This window comes from Gorilla gorilla, chromosome 16, assembly GCF_029281585.2.
Source record: "Gorilla gorilla gorilla isolate KB3781 chromosome 16, NHGRI_mGorGor1-v2.1_pri, whole genome shotgun sequence".
Classification (NCBI taxonomy): Eukaryota; Metazoa; Chordata; class Mammalia; order Primates; family Hominidae; genus Gorilla; species Gorilla gorilla.
In genome coordinates, this window is record NC_073240.2 from 28187128 (window position 1) to 28208205 (window position 21078).

General features: G+C 44.0%; 1 protein-coding gene across 4 annotated transcripts in view; it reads left to right on the forward strand.

The window, feature by feature from the left end:
* The window catches only part of GABRA5 (gamma-aminobutyric acid type A receptor subunit alpha5), an 82610-nt gene that overhangs the window by 55139 nt on the left and 6393 nt on the right, over nucleotides 1–21078 (forward strand). For all 4 annotated transcript variants that reach the window (XM_019011345.4, XM_019011344.4, XM_019011346.4 and 1 more), the window contains exons 8-9: nucleotides 15464–15607; nucleotides 18190–18342. In XM_019011345.4, coding sequence (XP_018866890.1) covers nucleotides 15464–15607; nucleotides 18190–18342 — 297 coding nt within the window. The remainder of the gene's footprint in view (nucleotides 1–15463; nucleotides 15608–18189; nucleotides 18343–21078) is intronic.

Genomic DNA, 21078 nt, shown 5'->3' on the forward strand with positions numbered 1-21078 from the left:
ACTTTTTTCCCTTCTAGTGTACTCATTTAATGCTATAAATGTTTCTATAGCACTGCCTTAGCTGTTTTGCTCAAATTTTTAGTTATTGTATTTTCCTTTCATTCCATTAAATGTATTTCTGAATTTCCCTTAAGACTTTCCCTTTGACCCACGTATTATTTAGATATATGTTATTTAGTTTCCAACTGTTATCTTTAGATTTTTCTGTTATCTTTCTGTCATTGACTTCTAGTTTAATTCCACCGTATCCAAAGAATGCCCTCTGTATAATTACAATTCTTTTAAATTTGTGAGCATTGTTTTATGCACAATATGGCCTACCTGATATTTATTCTGTGAACATCTGAAAAGTATGTGTATTTTGTGGTTGCTGGGTGGATTGTCTACAAATTTTGATTAGATTATCTTGATTATGATGGTGCTGACTTCACCTCTATCCTTGATGATTTTCTGTCTGATTGTTGTGGATCAGTTGTTAATAAAGGGGCACTGAAATCTTCAGCTATAATTGTCTATTTGTCTATTTCCACTTTCAAGTAAATCAATTTTTGTTACACGTATTTTTTAGCTGTATTATTTGGTGCATACACATATATAATTGTTTGTCTTCACTATTTAATATTTCTGTCTGTCTCTGGAAATTTTTCTCTGCTTTGAAGTCCACATAACTTGATATCAATGTGGCCAGTCTGGCTTTCTTTTGATTAATATTTGAATGATAAATATTTTTTCATGTTTTTACTTTCAGCCTCTATATATCATTATATAAAAAGTGAGTTACTTATAAATAGCATAGCTCAGATTTTTAAATTTACTTTCCCAATATTTATCTTTTAATTGATATATTTACACTTTTTATATTTAATGTAACTAATGAAATGTTAAGGCTTAAGTCTGCCATTTCTTTGGCTTTCTGCTTTTTCTGTGTTTTTATTTCTTTGTTTTCTTTTGTCTGTCTTACTGTGGACATTTTTTACTATTCCATTTTGATTTATTTATAATGTTATCATGTGTACATTGCTGTATAGCTTTTTCAGTGGTTCTTCTAGGTGTTACTTACTTAATTAACTAACTAATTAAAGAGACAAGGTCTTGCTTTGTTGCCCAGGCTGGAGTGCAATGGGGTGATCATAGCACACTGCAGCCTCAAACTCTTTGCCTAATACAATCCTCTAGACTCAGCTTCCCAAAGTTCTGGGATTATAGGCATGAGCCACTGGGCTTGGCCAGTATTACTTTATATATACAAAATTTATCACTGTCTGCTGTATACTCATTTTGCCAGTTCAAGTGAAATATGAAAACCTTACCTCACTTTATGTCCCTTTACCTTTCCCTAATCATAACACAGTTGTGTTAAATATTTCCTCTACATACAACTTGAACCACATCAGAGTGTTGCAATTTTTGCTTGAACCATCAAACTTAATTTTGAAAACTCAATAGACAAAGGAAATTTTATTATATTTATCCACATTTTTACTTACTGTGTTCTTTTTTCCTTCTCAGTGTTCCAAGATTCATTCTTTTATGGTTATCTTTCTGTTAAGCAAACTTTCTCTAGCCATTATTTCAGGGTAGGTGTGCTGGCAATAAGTTCTCTTAGTTTTTATTCATCTAAGAATGTCTTGACTTCTGCCCTTGATTACTGAAGGATATTTCACTGGATATGGGATTAAGCTTTGACAGTTCTTCTGGCACTTGAAAAATGTGCCACTTCCTTCTTGCCTCCAGGTTTCTGATGAGAAATCTGTCTTTCAAATTTTTTTTCTTTATAGGTAAGGTCTCATTTCTGTCTTGTTACCTTAAAGACTTTTTTTTCTTTATTTTTAGTGTTCAGAAGTTTGACTATGATGTTTATTGGTGTAGGCATATGATATTTATAGGTTTATTGGTCCACACCAATAACCTTTCTGGTGTGCTTGCTTGTTTCTGTAGGTTTTGGTCAAGTTTGGGAAGTTTTATGAATTAATTCTTTGAACACTCTTTCTGGCCCAGCCTGTTTCTGTTCTTCCCTGACCTCCAAGACATGGATTTCAGCTCTTTTGTTACACTGTCGTTTTCATCTACTTTCTTTCTGTTTTACAGATTGGACAATTTCTGTTGTTCTGTCTTCAATTCACTGATTCTTTCCTTTTTCCCCTCCATCTTATTTTGTTCCTCTAAGGAACTTTTTATCATGGATATTTTATTTTTTAATTCTAAAACCTCTATTTTTTTTTTCTATAGCTTCTGTTCTGTGTTGAGACTTTCAGTTTTTAAAAGTTTGTTACCAGCATGTTTGTACTTGGTCGTTGCATCATTTTACAATGGCTGCTTTAAAAACACCTTTGTCCAGTAATTCTGATCTCTGTCATCTCTGCTTTGGCATCTATTGATTTATTTTTATTGAGTTTCATCTCCCTCATTCTTGGTTTGACGAATAATTTTCTATCATAACCTGGATATTCTGTATATTATAATACAAGGCTTTTTTTTTTTTTTTTTTTTTCTCACTGCTTTGTCAGGGGAAGGTGTGGTACAGCCTCATTACCACTGGGTCAGGGTAGAAATCAGGTTCCAGCTTAGCCTCTATTGATACAAGAGTTCCTGGGATTCCTTGTTAATGCTAGTGTGTACAGGACTTCCAGATCCATGCTAGGCCTCTACTGATAGTTCCCTAGATGGGAGGAGCTGAGGTGATTTGTCACTTTCCACATAGCTTTCACTGACACCATATGCATGGCCTCATTACTGCCAAGTGGTGGAGAAAGTTTGGAACATCTACTAATCCTCTGACATGACTCCCATAAAGAGCAAGAGGGAGTTGCCCCTGCTGGTTTAGATGAAACTCCAGGCTTCCCACATGGCTTTTATTACCATTAGGGGACGGGCCTCATTGCAGCTTGGCAGGAATCAACGTCCTGGTCCCCTTACTCTGTGGCCTTCTCTGGTGTCACTCCATCAGTGGGTTGGGCACCTGGTGAGGGCAGCAGTCTTAGCTGTCTGTTCAGCATTTGCTAGCCTGGAATAGGGCAGGGCCACGTTTTTTTTTTTGGGATGCTTGGTTGGAGTACAGTGGCCAGTGTCTAAAAGTTTCTTGTCCTACTAGGTTGCACCCTTTCTGGTCCTGTGGCTAGATCGCACAGGCATCAGTTTTTGTCTGTTTGTGCCCGTTGGTGTTTCCAAGTTGCCAGCTTCTTTAGCTCCAAAGCTGGGATGTGTAAGACAGGAAGAAAACCAGACAGTCACCACTAGGCCATCCCTTCGGTTCCAAGACCTATCTGCCTGCTTCTTTCTACCATTCAGATTTTTCCTACATTTATTTTATGTATAATATGCACTTTTATTTATAAATATAAATATATGATATTTATTTTTAGTGGCAGGAATAGAGGAAAATGCATTTTCATCTTTCTGAAAGTGGCAATCCCCCTAGATTTGTTTTCATTTTAATTTATACTTCTTGTGGTTTTCTGAGCCTCTTGAATCTAAATTTGTCTTTCACCAAATTTGAGGCATTTTGACCATTATTTCTTCTAATTTTTTTTTTGTGTCTCATCTTCTTTCTCTTTTTTATCTGAGGTTCTACTTACATGTACTACACCTTTTGGTATAATCCCATGGACCACTAGGGGTGTGCTCATGTTTTTAACCATTGTCTTGCCTCTATATTTTTTATATTGGATAATTTATATTTAGTGCCTTAAGTTCACTGACTATTTCTTCAGTCATTTCCAATCTGTTCTTAAGCCTAAACAATAAATTCATTATTCAGTATACAATATGTATCAGGTTTAGCATTTGTATTGGATTCTTTTAAAGTTTCAATTTCTCTACTAGGATTTACTGTTAGTTTTTTATTACAGCAATTTTTTTTATAAAGCATTACATATTCTCTTTTGTATTCTTAAGCATATTTATAATAGCTACTTTGAAATTCTTAGATGCTAAATCCATCATCTGAATCCTAGTGGGATTAGTCTGCACTGATTGCGTTTTCTCTTGAGCACAGGTCCTTTTTTTTTGTTTCTTTTACGTATAATAATTTTGAATTGTCTCCTGGATATTTTATGGTTATATTGTACAGGCTCTGGATTCTGTTAAATTTAAAGTGTTCATTTTTATTTATTTGTTTTTAAGCCAGTTAACTTGGCTGAGTGTGAACTCCCAATTCTGTCTTTCTTGTGGCAGGCAAGCCCTGAAACACAGGTGGTTCTCGCGCTGGAGTTGGGCTGGTATAGGCTTATGCTCCCCGCATGCATATGCATAATTGAGGGGCGAGTTAGAGATCTGGGGAGAGATTATGTACATCTGTATACATCACTGTGGGCCTCCCTTGTGGTTCTTTTCCTTCTAGGATTTTGCACCTCACTCTCCAGCTGCTGCTTTAATAGTTCCAGACTCTTCTTTAGGTTCTTCAAGCAAGGGAGACGGAGGGGTCCTATCTGAGCATCAGCTGCCTTGCAGCGCTGACCCACAGTTTCTTAAGTGAAAAGCCATTCTTTCCTCTAAACGGCAACTCCTGTCCATTTCTGCTTGTCTTTGAGTCTCTCCGGGGCTTTCAGGGAGTACTTTTTCATCTGACATCCAGAGATAATGGATGTTACCTAATAGCAGGCATTCTGCCATTCCTGGATGCAGAAAATGTTTTGATTTCAAGAATTTCGTTTTATATTACTTCCATCATTCCAAAGAGATTTTTGGAATTAGAAGAGGAATTATAAGTGATGAGCCAAAAGTTAGGTTAGATGGAAATAATTCAACTTTTTCAAACTATGATCTTTAGATATATACAGAGATTAATATATACATTTATTTGAGGAGGCCAGTATAATGGAAAGGGACTATCTCGGGGATTTATTTAAATCATTTGCTTCCATGGGGTGGCTGGGGACATCATTACTTAGAACAAAGGACCCTCTGAAGATCCCTGAGGCATTTCGTTTGGGAATCACTGATTGATGTCTTTGAAAGAAAATTACTTGTTTATATCCTCAGAGGAAGTGGAGTTGTACAACTTGAAATTATGCCACTCTTTGTATATGAAAATTGTGCTTTTGATGTGATCAAAAATAAAGCACTCTAAGTCAAAGATGATTATTTTTTTGATCATTGGTTAAGTTCAAGTCAACGTGATACCCAGATGTAATGCTACTGGTGAGCAGGGCAGGTAGCACAAAAGTAAGTTTTGGTAAAGAAAATTACGTGATGACCTGATTATTTCCTAAATTTTCATCTTTAATAATGAACCAACTGCAGTTAAATCATTTATCACACTCAAAGCTAAAATACTCATTCAGTGAAAGCTCTTCACTTTCTATATTCAATCAAATAAAATAAGATTCATATTATATATAAGAAGTAAAACCAATAGAAGTGCTCCTTGAACTCAGTAGGAATTTTGAACTCTTATGTCAAATTTATTTTTATCTGCCTGCTATTTTTTTTTCTTTTTTGAGACAGAGTCTCACACTCTCACCCTGGCTGGAGTGAAATGGCACAATCTCTGCTCACTGCAACCTCCCCCTCCCGGGTTCAAGGGATTCTCCTGCCTCAGCCTCCCAACTAGCTGGGATTACAGGTGCCCGCCACCATGCCCAGCTAATTTTTTTTTTTTTTTGTATTTTTAGTAGAGTTGGGGTTTCACTATGTTGGGCAGCCTGGTCTTGAACTCCTGACCTCGTGATCCGCCCACCTCGGCCTCTCAAAGTGCTGGGATTACATGTGTGCACCACTGCGCCCGGCATATCTGCCTGCTATTGAGATTGATATGATTTGCTTCAAGGGTTGATCATTCATTTATATTTACTGTTAATATTATTACTGTGAAAAACAATAAGAATGATTTTATTCATATGTCATGTATTGTGTGTAAACTGTTGACCAAGAGCTAGAAAACTGTACACACTTCACCTTTCCTCAGTTATATGATTTCAGCTCAGCACATGATAATTCTAAGAGAAGAATTGCTATTCAACAAAGTTTTTTTCTTACTTGTCTTTCATCTTTTAGATTTACTAAAAATAGATGCTTGGCCAACTTGTTCACTTATACCATTGGCATCTGAGCATGCAGAGGCTAAATGTGATAGTATAATGAGTTTCAAATTACTCAATTCAACAGTTCTCTGCTATTAGGAGACAAAGGAATGCAATATGTGTCATTATTCTAATGAGCCACATGCTCTAGTTTCTCTAATGCAGAACTGAATTAACAGACATTTCTGTTATTGGTATCTCTACTCTTAAGAATTCCATCAAATCTTGAAATTAGTCTCAGCTTACAAAAGGATGTTTCTCGGTCCATAAGGAAATTCCTTAAAGATAATGGCATGGTGTCCATTCGGAAGCAAATACTTAAACACAACAAGACTATTTAGGAAAAAAATATATTTAGATTATGTCATTCATTTTATTTCTGGAGTGATTCATTAAATATTAAGCCATGAGATGACATCTGGATTCACGAAAATATGTACTAAATTAGAACTGGAAGCTTCTTTGGTAGTCATCCAGTGGAGAGAATTTCAGGAAATGGGGGGGTGAATTTCACCGGAGTGAGCTACTATTCCATTCAGACACATGAATTATGCCTGCTGTTGCATTCATCATCCCCAGCTTCTAGTAACTCAGGATGAGCGTGGATGATCTAGAACACAGGTTTCTGAGTGCCTCGTGTGAACATGTTACAGTCTCAACAGTTGTAGAAACATACTGAAGTTTTAACTGTGCGGTGTCTGAATTTAGATTGTTTCAACAATCACGTTGATGCGTTAGTTACCCTTGGTTGTCACTGGAATCTGAATGTTTGTCTCCTCCCCAAATCATGTGTTGAAACCCAATCCCCAGTGTATTAAGAAGTGGGGCCCTTACGAGGTGATTAGGACGTGAGGGTGGGGGGTCCTCCTGCGTGGGATTAGTGCTCCTATAAAAGAGGTCCCAGAGAGCTCTCCCATCCCTTCTGCCATGTGAGGACAATGAGAAGGCACCCAAGCAGACTAAAACAATTACCATCTAAGAGATACTCTGAGTGTTGCTTTAGTCTGGTTTGGCTGTTATAACAGAATACCATAAACTGAGGGACTTAAAAACACCAGAAACTTATTTCTCACAGTTCTGGAGGCTGGGAAGTTTTGGATCAAGTTACCAACAGTTTCAGTGTCTGGTGAGGGCCTGCTTTCTGGTTAAGACGGCATCATCTCACTGTGCCCTCACACGATGGAAGGGGTGAGTGAATTCCCAGGGGCACCTTTTATAAGGGCATTAATCCCATTCATGAGGGCTCCATCCTCATAACCTAATCACCTCCCAACGCCCCACCTGCTAATGCCATCATCTTGGGGCTGAGGATTTCAACATATGAATTTTGGGGGGGACACAGTTATTTAGTCTATCACATTCTTCCCCTGGACACCCAGCATTCATGCTCTTCTCACATGGTTTCAATCCAAAAGTCTAAAGCCCAAAGTCTTAGCTGAATATCCTCTAAATCAGATATGGGTGAGACCCAAGGTATGATTTACCTTTGGGCAGAATTCTTTTCAAGCTGTGAAACTGTGACCAGACAAGTTGTGTGCTTCCAAAATACAATGGGGGCAGGCACAGGATAGACATTCCCATTCCAAAAGGAAGAAGTGAGAAGGAAGAAGGGGGTGAGAGGTGCAGAGAAAGTCCAGAACTGAGCGGGGCAAGTTCCATCAGACCTTAAAGCTTCAGATTAGCCCTCCTTGGCCCACGCTCTGCCCTGCAGACCCATGGGGAAAGAGGTCCATATCTTCCAGTCACACTGGGGCAGCAGCTGTGTCCCAGCAGTTTTGCCAGGCAGGGATTGGGCCGCATGACTTTGGGGATCCCCTGCCCCTGTAGCAGCTTATGCCTGTGCCCCACAGCTCTCTGGGACTGGGGTCCTAATGGCTGTGCTTGGAAGCCCAGTGCTTTGAAATCTAGGTGGAGGCCATTGTGCCCCCTCTGCTCTGTTGAGCGCAGCCCTCACCACACCAGGGCCCCCCAGAACCCCTGCTGGGGTGGCTAAGGAGTGTGGTGCTGGAGAGCAGGGAGCAGAGCCCAAGAGGTAAGGCAGTGCACATCAGGGCAGGGCAGGGCGCCTCTCCGTCCTGCAGGTACCAGCATCCCTCCTTTGCATTCTCCCATTGTCTTGCACAGCAGCTCTTGGCTTCTGTTGGGATGGCTGACTAATGAATGTCTTTCTTAAATGGTCCTTAGGCCACACCCATCCCGGTATTCTCTCCCAAACAGGCTTTCTCATTCCTTTCAAAATAGATAGGTGGAACATTTCCCAAATCTTTAAATTCTGCTTCTTTCTTCTTCTTCTTCTTCTTTTTTTTTGTTTTTTTTTTGTTTTTTGAGATGGAGTTTCACTCTTGTCACTCAGGATGGAGTGCAATGGCACGATCACTGCAACCTCCGCCTCCCGGGTTCAAGCGATTCTCCTGCTTCAGCCTCCCGAGTAGCTGGGATTACAGGTGCCCGCCACTACGCCTGGCTAATTTTTGTATTTTTAGTAGAGACGGGGTTTCTCCATATTGACCAGGTTGGTCACAAACTCCTCAGGTGACCTGCCTGCCTCAGCCTCCCAAAGTGCTGGGATTACAGGCATGAGCCACCATGCCCGGCCTGCTCCCTTCTTAACTAACAATTCCATCTTTAAGTCATTTCCCTCTTCTCCCATTTTACAATAAGCTGTTAGAGAAACAGGTCACTTCAACACTTTGTTTAGCATATTTCCTTAGCCAATATTCAACTCCATTACTCCTAGTTCCACCTTCCACGAAAACTATGACTATAACACGAACATGGTTCAGTCAAGCTCCTTGCCACTTGGTAACAAGGATCACCTGTCTTCCAGTTTCCAATACCATGTTCCTCATTTTTTGTCTGAGACCTCATTGGAATGACCTTTACTGTCCATATTCCAACCAACATTCTGCTCAGGATTGCTTATATATTCTCTAAGAAAATGGAGACTTTCTCTACAACTCTCCTCTTTTCTTTCTGGGCCCTCACCAGAGTTGCTTTAAACAGTCCATTCATGAAAATGTAGGCTCTTCTAGCACACATCTCTTCCAGCCTCTACCCATAACCTGGTCCCAAAGCCACTTCCACATTTCAAGGTATTTGTTAATAGCAGCACCCCACTCTTGGTGCCAATTTCTTTCTGTTTTTTCTTTCTTTCTCTTCTTTTCTTTTTTCTTTTTTCTTTTTTTTTTTTTTGAGACAGAGTCTCACTCTGTTGCCCAGGCTGGAGTGCAGTAGCACAATCTTGGCTCACTGCAACCTCCACCTCCCAGGTTCAAGCAATTCTCCTGCCTCAGCCTCCTGAGTAGCTGGGATTACAGGCACCTGCCACAATGCCCCGCTAATTTTTGTATTTTTTTGGTAGAGACAGGGTTTCACCATGTTGGCCAGGCTGGCCTTGAACTCCTGACCTCAAGTGATCCACCTGCCTCGGCCTCCCAAATTGCTGGGATTACAAGTGCAAGCCACTGCGCCCGGCCACCAATTTCTATCTGGGTTCATTCAGTCTGCTATAACAGAATACCGAATATTGGGTAGCTCATACATAACAGGAATGTATTTCTCACAGTTCTGCAGGCTGGGAAGTTCAAGACCAAGGTGCTGGCAGATTTGATGTCTGGTCAGGGTCTGCTTCCTGGTTCACAGACGGCCATGTTCTCATTGTGCCCTCACATGGTGGTAGGAGCGAGGGGTCTCTCTGAGACCTCTTTTATGAGGCCTCCCCCATCATGACCTAATCACCTCCCGAAGGCTCTTATAACCAATCCCATTTAGGATTAGATTTTAACATAAGAATTTTGTGAAAGACACAAACTTTCAGTCTATAGCAGGTGTGTTAAGCATTCAGCACTCCGCTAGGTGCAGTGAGGAACACAGAAGCATGAACCATGGTCTGTTTCCAAGGAGCTCATTATGGGCACTTTTGGAAAATTGGGTTAAATGCCTTTGTGCAGTTGAAACCATTCGGAATTCATAGATGGGAGTATTTATTATGAGGACCATGCTTTGAGCTGAATCTGGTAGATTTGAATGGAAAGAGGTATAACGGAAAACGGAACAAAACACAAATGGCCACCAATCAGTTGTCAAGATATTGAAACAAAGGAGAAGCCTCATCTGGGGAAGTGACAGGATAGCATTACCACTCAAACAGGAAGGGTCTTAAATATGAAAGAGTCAAAGTAGCAGGCAGGATATGCAGAAAATTGAGAGTGGACCCCTCCCTTACACCTTATACAAAAATCAAATCAAGATGGATTAAAGATTTAAATGTCAAACCCAAAACTATAAAAACCCTGGAAGAAAATATAGGCAATGCTATTCACGATATAGGCATGGGCAAAGATTTTATGACAAAAATGTCAAAAGCAGTTTCAAAAAATGCAAAAATTGACAAATGGGACCTAATTAAACTAAAGAGCTTCTGCACAGCAAAAGACACTATCATCAGTGTGAACAGACAACCTACAGAATGAGAGAACATTTTTGCAAGCTGTCCATCTGACAATTGTCTAATATCCAGAATCTACAAGGAACTTAAACAAATTTACAAGGAAAAAAACAACCCCATTAAAAAGTGGGCAAAGGACATGAACAGACAATTCTCAAAAGAAGACGTTTATGCAGCCAAAAAACATGAAAAAAAGCTCAACGTCACTGATCATTAGTGAAATGCAAATCAAAACCACAATGAGATACCATCTCACACCAGTCAGAATGGTGATTATTACAAAGTCAAGAAACAACAGATGCTGGTGAGACTGTGGAGAAATAGAAATGATTTTACACTGTTGGTGGGAATGTAAATTAGTTCAACCATTGTGAAAGACAGTGTGGTGATTCCTCAAAGACCTAGAACCAGAAATACCATTTGACCTGGCAATCCCATTACTGGGTATATACAAAGGAATATAAATCATTATTCTATTATAAAGATACATGCACGCATATGTTCATTGCACCATTCACAACAGCAAAGACATGGAATCAACCCAAATGCCCATCAATGATAGACTGGATAAGGAAAACGTGGTACATATACACCATGGAATACTGTGCGGCCATAAAAAGGAACAAGATCATGTCCTTTGCTGAAGCCATCATCCTCAGCAAACTAACACAGGAACAGAAAATTAAACACTGCATGTTCTCACTTACAAGTGGGAGCTAGAACAATGAGAACAGATGGACACAGGGTGGGGAATAACACACACTGAGGCCTGTGGTGGGGTAGTTGGGGGAGGGAGAGCATCAGGAAAAATAGCTAATGAATGCTGGGCTTAATACCTAGGTGATGGGTTGATAGATGCAGCAAACCACCATGGCACATGTTTGCCTATGTAACAAACAGGCACATCCTGCACATGTATCCCGGAACTTAAAAAAAAAAAAGTAGCAGGGAGTGTGAGTGATGTTTGTTGAGCAGACGAAGAATATGCAAAAATCACTATTTGTGGAGCTGAAACCAAAAGCTGGGAATTCCCATGAAGTCGTTAGAAGTGAGGGAGCAGAGACCAGGGTGGTGGCCAGATATGAAAAGTGGATGTAGAGGGGAAAAGAGGGGCGTAATTCAAAGACAGTCACTCCATTTTAAGACCAGATGACTTGGGAAATACTGTTTTCCATGAGGAAATTGGAAATAATTGGAAGGAGCTGGTGAATTGAAGGTAAAAAAGCCAATTGGCGTATGAGGTAGGAGTAAGCAATTGTTACATGAGAGATTTCTTCCTAAACACGGCTGGCCTCCTGCCTTGCTTCTCACTGCTGTCTGCAGGGCAGACAGTCTTTTCTGCTGGGAGAGTGACAGTCCTTTTTCTTCTTTCCTGATCTGGGCCCATTAAGTTCATAAATAGTAACAACGTGGTCTCTGACTCTCTCCCTGTCAGGCCAGTCATGGCCATTACCCTATGTGATTCTGCAAGGTCTTACTGTGGCACAGTGATGGGAGTGTATCTTCATTGGTACCTGGGCAGATGTGTTATCTGTTCATCCCCATTGGCTTATTCCTCTTACTTCCCATTTGATCTTGGGCAAGGGAAAGGGTGTGGCCAAACCCCACTCACGTCATTTTTACTGTCAAATTTAAAGCAGAGATATTGGGTGTCCAGTAGGCCATCAGAGATAACATGTCTTTGTTTGTATTTTTCAAAGTTTTACCATTGATGTGTTAGGTGCTGACCTGGTGTTCAGCTCAGGAGACTGCAGATGGTCTCATTGGGGTGCTGTGACAAGGTCTTGTGCTGCTGTTACTCTGCTCATTCCCACCCAGGCTTTCAAAGAGAGGGGAGGCCGAGGCGGGTGTATCGCTTGAGGCCAGGACTTCAAGACCAGCCTGGCCAACATGGCAAAACCCCGTCTATACAACAAATGCAAAATTATCCAGGCATGGTGGCAGGTACCTGTAATCCCAGCTACTCAGGAGGCTGAGGTGGGAGAATCGCTTGAACCTGGGAAACAGAGATTGCAGTGAGCCAAGATCGTGCCACTGCACTCCAGCCTGGGTGATAGAAAGAGAATGTTTTTTAAAAAAAAAAAAGAAAGAAAAAGAAAGAAAGAAAGAAAGAATGGGAAGCCTAGAGATATGGGTTTAGATAACTCAAATCCTGTACCTTTTCAAATCCCAAAAATTCCAAGAACCTGTTACATTCTAATCTGCATTGTCACAAGCAGTGAAAACACAGAGTCACACAGTCGCCGGAGCTTACCAGAGACTCACAAACTGAGTTTGCTTTGGACCAAGAATAAGAAAGTAAATTAAAGTAGAAAGACCTTTTCGGACTTGACACCAAGCAAAAATCATTCCCCACACGGTTATGTCCATTATAGCTGCTGTTGATGAAGTACCTACTGTGAGTCAGGTGTGTGCTTAATACTCGACATTCACATATCCACTTTATCATCAGTGAACTAGGAGATAGGGGTTATTTTCCCCGATCTACAGATGGGGAAATTGAGGCTGAGAGCTCAAAGAGGTTGCTCAAGGCCACCCTGGTAGTGAGTGTCGGGCCCATGCTGCCTTACTTCCTTTGTAGTTATTCAGAAGACCCATGGTTTCTGAAATGCCTTGAGAATTTGTGCCACTGCCACCTCCCACTCAGGATTTGCAAAGCTAGGAGAGGACAGGCAGGGTCAGCTCAGGGGAAGAAGCCTGAAGGAAAACGGTGATGAATTTCCAAGCCCGATGCGAGTGAAAATGTTTCAGACCTTCTTGCCTGGCTGTGCTGATGTGTGGTCAGAAGAGGGTGAGCTTTATGTTTTCCAGAGTTCTAAATCATGACAAATGCTGGCACTGCAGCCTGATTGCCTCATTTACTCTTGTCCCAGCAAAAAGATTGAACGCCACACTGCTGACACAGAGAAGGAATTTAGTGTTGGTTGCTGAACAGTGGAGCTGAAATGGACACAAGGGGTCATTTATTCCCACCCTCAATGTGATAAGGAGAGCAGAACTTGGTGATGTCTAGCTGACGCACTGCAACCACATTGTCTCTTGCTGCTGTCATTATTAATGCTATTAACATCGTCAATATCAAGAGGTCATTTAATATTCACTAGTAGTTTGAAAAACAAGATCACGTGAATTATGATGATGCATTATATGTCACTCAGTGATTCTAGGTATCTTTCATCCTTACAATGATTATTTCATTGGATTCTTACTGTAAGGTAAGGATTATCATCCAACCTCTGCCCCCTAACCATGGAGAAAGGGGCTCACAGGACTTGCACCCAGCGAGGCCTCAGGTCAGGCTGGCCTCGGCCCCAGCCGGCCTCCCCACGGCTCTCCTTGCTGGCAGTGCTCAGGCACGTGCCCCTGGTCCCGGGTTAGTATGCCACTTGGCCTCGAGTCCAGGAGGAGCCATCAGTGACTGTGCTGTCCCCAGTCCGATTGAGGAAAGTGATGAGTGGGCCACAGCCTCCACACTTCACGAATCCCATCGCGTCTCATGTCCTCAGTCTGCCTCCCTCCAGGCCTTTGCAGGAGGCCTCTCCATCCTCAGACCTCTACAAGTCCCAGAGGACCCCTATGTCCTCCTCCCTGCATCTCTCCTCTTCCTCTCCCTGCTTCCCTTTCATCCTTGAGCAGATTTGGCATTGAGTTGTTAGCTCATCGGCTCATGAGGGCAGCATTGTTTCCTGTGCTCTGCACACTGTTTAGATGAATGTTTGTGTTCTCAGATGGCCCCTGGAATGGCTTGGCTCTGTGTCCCCACCCATATCTCACCTTGGATTATAATAATCACTACATGTCAAGGGCGGGACTAGTAGAGGTAATTGGATTATGGGGGCAGTTCCCCCATGCTGTTCACGTGATAGTGAGTGAGTCTCACGAGATCTGATGGTTTTATAAGCGTCTGGCATTTCCCCTGCTTGCACTCATTCTCTCTTCTGCCACCCTGTGAAGAGGTGCCTTCCGCCATGATTGTATGTTTCCTGAGGCCTCCCCAGCCATGTGGAACTGTGAGTCAATTATACCTCTTTTCTTGATAAATTACCTAGTCTTGGGTATTTTTTCATAGCAGTGTGAGAACAGACTAATACAGTCCCTGACTCCCAGAACTGCCCTAAGCTTTGGGCTCCTTTGCAAGCTTCCAGATTAATATATTCCAGCCTAGTCACATCTTTTAGAGGTTGCCCACTCTCCTCAGCTTATAGCCCCCCTTACCCCATCCTCAAGCCAGCAGTGGTGAGTGGAGCCCTTTTGTCATGCTTCTAATCTCTCTGATTAGGGAAGTTCTCTGTTTTTAAGGAGGCAAGTGATTAGATTGTGCCCCCTGGGAAAATCACATATAATCTTCTGATATTAAGGTCCAGAACCTGAATTCCATGTGCAACAGTGTCTTTTGCCAAGTAAGGTACTATATTCACAAGTGTGACACCAGGGGTGCAGGTCCTGCTTGCCACACCACCTTCACACCCAGGATGGCGTGGACAGCAGGTGCCTGTTGCAGAGTGGAAGGCTTGGAGTAGGGAATGCAGACGGGTGCTGCTTCAGGTGCCCTGTGCTTGTAAATCTCGGTGTAGGTCATGCAGTCATAGCCAGAGCCCTCAGACATGGTTGCTGTTTTTATCCCATTCTATGATGAAGGGACTGAGGCACAGAGAATAAGTGACCTGCCAAAGACACAGAGCTGGAGGGACCCAGGCACTCTGGTCTCAGAGCTCATGTTCTCACCTCCTGCACCATCGTGCGCTCTGCAGAGAAACACAAGTGTACCGGGAAGTGCCAGACAGCAGCCTGGCACCCAGGCCTTTAGACATGGGAAGATGCCGAACTGCAGTGGCGTCTGCCCTGGTCCAACCACCCTATGCATTCTTTAGGTCGTGGAACCTTGACTTTTCAAACGTTCTCATCCTCTCTCTTGCTACTTTAGTAAAAGCTTCTGTGTTTTCCAGGCTGGGAATGATTTCATGTTTATGTCACTTTCTGCCCCCTCCTCATACAGATGCGTACCCTAATTCTGAAGTCGTCTACGTCTGGACCAACGGCTCCACCAAGTCGGTGGTGGTGGCGGAAGATGGCTCCAGACTGAACCAGTACCACCTGATGGGGCAGACGGTGGGCACTGAGAACATCAGCACCAGCACAGGTGAGGGCTCGACACGCGCTGTGCTCCCAGGCGCACTGAGGACACCACACCCTCGGAGAGCTCGCTGCTCCCAGCACCCCTCTGCAGGGGCCACGTGGGAGGCCGCACAGCAGCCTCCCACACACCCTGTCCTGGCCAGCTGTGCTCTCCATGGGCCACAGCTGTATGAGAGCTGGCCAAGGGAATCCTCCCAGCCTGCCCCTCCCTGCAGCTGCACACAGAGGCACCAGCTGTGGCCAGGGGTTGCGGTGGACCTGCTTATATAACAACCCCCTAAGCAGGAAAGGTAGACAGCTTCCTACAAATACCCCAGTTACCTGCTCCCCCACCTCCTGCTTTAAACAGTGCAGAGATTTCCCTGGAGTTGAAATTGGGAAAGCACAACCAGGTAGCCTACAGAGAAGAGCTGAAATGTACAAGAAGGAAGCAGATGGTCTCAATGCCAAGTGCCCTGGGCTGGCCTGAGCCCTGCAGGGCCAATATAGCCCCATCCCAGCCTGGCTTCCCTTGACACAAAGTTGGTGAGGAAACCAAAGAAACAGGATGCATTGCATCTCCAGAGCCTGCAAGTTATGTGGCCAGATGTCTCCAGGACAGGAAGGCCCAGCCATAGAGGTCAAGGTCACCAGGGGTGCCGTGAGCAAGGGAGGGGGTTTTGAGCTCCAAAGAGCCTCTGCAGCCTTGGAGAAAAGCCTAAAGGGAGGGAGGGGGCCCTGATAGCAGAAAGAGCTCTAAGCCCCAGAGGATATTTTCAGGGGAACGCTCTGTCAGCATAGCTGATTGTCAGCACCCCTACCGTTGCAGCTGGCCGAGCACACAGGCCATTTAGTGCATAGCCTGTTCTGCATGCACACACACGCAGTCAGCACCCTGTTGACCCACGGGCCTGTGCGCTGGGCATCCCTGGGGGATATGAGAGTCTGGGAGGATGGCTTCACCATTTGGTTACCATGCTAAAGGGAAAGGCAGAGGGAACCGGCCGGTTTTATGCAAACCAGTGGAAAGTAGTGCAGCAGGAGTTTGGTGTAAGCAATTGCGATGCTGAGGGAGGATGCTCCAGTTTGGAGCTGTTTCATGTAGTTCTTTAAATATTAATAACTGGGATTTCTACTCCTATTTGCATTCTACAATCTTTTAAAACAAACACTACCAAATTTTCCTACCCTCAACTCAAAAATAAAACAAAATGAAAAGAACTACTGCCAAAATAATTAGAAGTAGGAGAGTAATTTCAAGCCCTACTGTAAAACAGAATGCCATTTCACTTCTTCAAGTGCTAAGGAGACAAAGACTTGGATCACCAGTAGAGATCCAGTCCTTTCTACCAACATACCCTCTGCCTCTTTGCCCATTTCTCGGCTCTGCTCCCTCACCTGCTGCAGACTATGGGGAAAGTGCACCTTTGCACTGCGGGCCTGTCCAGGCACTGCTGAGATTGTCGGCTCCTCTTGCGTTAGAGGGCAGATTTTTGCCACATGTGATTGCTGTGGTTCCTTCATCTCCGACATATGCCATGTTTTGAGTTGGCACTCAGTGAAGCATCCACAGTGGCCCTTGCTGAGCTGTGGGCTTCCATCCCAACAGTAAGCACTGCAACTGTGCTGTCAGACTCTAATGTCCCAACACGCAGTCCCTGCAGCAGCAGACCACTACTCTGACAGACAGACCAGGGCCTGCGCTGATGGAGCCCCCAAAGCCTGTTCACAGTGCATCCCAGCTCTCCGGCCATACCGTCCACTCCTCGCAATTCAGCCAAAGTTTTTTGAATTGCTCTTCCTCCACCCCTCAAAGAACACTTCCCATCTCCCCAAGGTGAGGCAAATCCAGGTAGCAAGAAGACTGGCCCAGCGGGCCTCACACTCCCTGACCACAGCTCCCGACCTCAGCTCCTTACCAGTTCACCGTGAGGACGGCATCATTCTCAGCAATGAATGGGAGGTCTCCTCGTGCCTCCCACACAGCCAGGCAAATCCAGAGAAGGCACTGGGGCATCGCCAACGAAATGCCCCCGATTTCAGAAAACAGGCAACACCTCTCTGGTAGGTGGCAGAAGGGTTGAGCTGCCAGGACCCAGAGCCTCCTGAGCTGCTGCATCTCACTCTGCACCTGTGACACAGCCAGCACAGGGCCTGCTGCTGGTGGGAGTGGTCGACTCACCTCCCTGGAGCCTCTAGACTGGAAACAGGAAGGACTCTGTCCACCCTCTGCAGGGCTCTGTGAAATCCTGAGTTACATCTGGGGAGGCTAAATCCTGAAATCCTAATTGCAGAAGCAGGCGAGGGAGTGGGGGGAGAGAGGCACAGATTGTGACCGGAGATTAGTAAAACACACAAATCTGATTTTCCCCAGGAAGAGCATCCGTCATCAAAGGCTCTTCAGAGACCAGGGGTCATAAGACTTACTTATAAAATGACCGATAACAAATTCATGCATCCTCCTGTGTCCTCTCCTTAACCCAGATCATACAAATGAATGCTTGTCCAACCCGACAGGGGAGTGGAAGGGAGGCTTCTGGTGAACTCCTTGGATGCAGCAAGCAGAGACTCTAGGGGACTGATGTGCAGTCATTTGCTTATTTGCAGGCGAATACACAATCATGACAGCTCACTTCCACCTGAAAAGGAAGATTGGCTACTTTGTCATCCAGACCTACCTTCCCTGCATAATGACCGTGATCTTATCACAGGTGTCCTTTTGGCTGAACCGGGAATCAGTCCCAGCCAGGACAGTTTTTGGTGAGTGTCCCCAAGCCAGGCCTGGACACTGGTGTTTTGTGACTGACCCTAACCACCCTGAAGCAACAGCAACAACCTCCACGAAACTTCTAGTGCTGCCTCTTTGTTGTGTGACCTGGAAAAGAAATTGACCCATTAATTAAGAATTTAATGTTAAGGATTAGGGTTTAGGATTTCTCTCCAAAGAAGGGTTTAAGGAATATCACTGGGTCTATTTGATAGTTATTTCCTTGTTGAAAAGCCTTTTTGTGTGGTTTGACATTGCCAGCATGTATCTGTTTTATGTGAAATTTTGCTATGCAGGTTGAGCATTCCTTATCGCAAATGCTTGGGACCAGAAGTGTTTCGGATATCAGATTTTTTTTAAATTTTGGAAGAATTGCATGATACCAGTTGAGCATCCCTAATCTGAAAATCCAAAATGAGCTCCATGGAGCATTTTCTTTGAGCATTATGTTGGTGCCCAAAAAGTTTTGGATTTTGTAGTGTTTCAGGTTTTGGATTTTTAAAATAGGGATACTCAGTCTGTAGAATTTTTGGTTCTCACCAAGTATGACTTTGTAAGTTAGGCAGTTTTCTTTGAGATGTGCCTGCCACTTTAAAATTAACCACCAAATAACAATCAATGAGATACAATAGTAATAAATTAAATATATATACCTGATAAGAATCTAGAGCAGCATCATTTTACATCCCTAAGACATAAACTAAATTGGGAGAGCTCTAACTCAGGAGGTACCTCGGCCCAGCAGGCACAGTTGAGTGTCTGAGTCTTAATTACCTCGAAGTTCAGCTTCCTCAGATTCAGGAAGATACTAAAGGCAGTTTTGCCAGTCAGTCGTGATCCTGGATGCTCACATCTTTGTAAACTGTAAAGTACAATTCACACATCAGCATTTGCTATTGCAGTTTCCTTTCCAAAGCAGGAAAATGTTAGCGTGCATTTTATCTTAATGCTCCCCCAGGGTGTAGGCTGACCAAGAGCACAGGGAGTTCAGGAGTGAGTGGCACAGGGGTGCTCCCGTCTGATCATCACTCTGCCTCCAGCCAAGAGTCCAGCTTCACTTACCAAGCCTGAGCGAGCATCAGGATTGTTTCAGGAAGGTGTGGAGGTTGGCTGGTGACCAGGCAGTGCTCCCCAAGTTAATGTGCCTGATGAACTCTTTAGGGGGAATTTAGCTGGTAGGCAGAAAAAAAGCTGGGAGGGTATTGCCTGTTATTGTTGGGTTTTTTGGCGGGGGGTGGAGGGAGATTCCCAATGCATGTTAAGATATTAAAGGCCCAAGAAGACTCAAGAGGCTTGTTTAAAATCATGCATACAACCCTTCCCCCGCAACACAGTGATTAACTGGATTTCTCAAGAAAAAATCGAAGATTTCTATTGATTCCTTTGGAAGTGTTGATTTCATGCAGGGAATGACGTTCATGGAGTACTTGTAGAGCTGTGAAGGATGGCATTGAACGAAGCCCCAGCCATACTACGTGTCCTTGGTGCTGTGCTGGTCTCCTGGGACTGCCGTAACCAAGTCCCACACACTGGGGACTTATACAGCAGAAATGTATCATCTCACACTTCTGGAGGCTGGAAGGCTGGGAGCAGGGTGTTGGCAGGGCTGGCTCCTCCTGAGGCCTGCAAGGGAAGGATCTGTTCCCGGCCTGTCTCCTGGCCTCTGGTAGCTCTTTAGCTCATGGCAGCATCACTCCCGCCCTCACACGGCATGCTCCATGTGTGCATGTCTGTCTCCAAGGTTCCCCATTTTATAAGGCATCAGTCATAGCAGATGAGGGCCTATCCCAGTGACCTCATTTTAACTTAATTATTTCTTTAAATACTGTATTTCCAAATAAGGCTGTAATCTAGAGTACTGGAGGTTAGGACTTCAACATATGAATTTTGCAGGCCCACAGTTTGACCAATAGCAGGTGTGTTACACCCCCATCGCCCACACAGGTGCACGCTTATGCAGAAGGCAGGGCTAGCAGGTGGAAGCTATGTGAACTGCAAGAGTCCAGCAGGCCTGGCTCCCAGTGTGGGTAGTCTCATCTCCTTGCTGGCGAGCTTGGGCACCTTGCTAAATACTTTTAAATCTTCAGGCTCCCCCACCTGCCAAACAGGGATACTGACACCCATCCAGAGTGCAGCTTAGACGAGAGTCTGACACTCAGTGGACCCAGTAGCTGGTGCATAATCTGCCAGTCCAAAGGACTGTCCCCTTCCAGGGATCCAGCCTGGCTGTGTGGTCACTGCAGAGTTTTCCTAGTGGCCACAGGCACCATGCACAGCAGGCTCCAGGGGATACTGTTCCCTCTTTGAGGGAGTGACATGCCCAGACCCAGATTTAGATATGGCGCTTCTGTTACTCTCTGGCTCTTACAAGTCTGCAGTCGGGTGAAAGTCTGTCTCACCTGTTTGCAGGGAGCCCTCTATTTCCAGGTGCATAGTAAATCACTGGGAGGCACCTACTGGCTGCGGCATGAATGTGACTGTCATTCTGCCTTGGATCTTGCCTTAGTGCTGCAGAATCGTATCACTCGCTCTACACGTCTTTGTTGAGCACTGGCTGTTTGCCTGGCTTTGTTCATGGCAGTGGGAGCCAAAATCAGACCTGAATCCCTGCCCTCCTCAGTTCACATTCTAAAGGGAAGGGACAATCAAGACACAGAACATCAGCAATCGTCTATCTAAGTGCTGTGAATGTGCTAGATGTTAGCAAAACAGTAGAGGAAGGCGCAGGC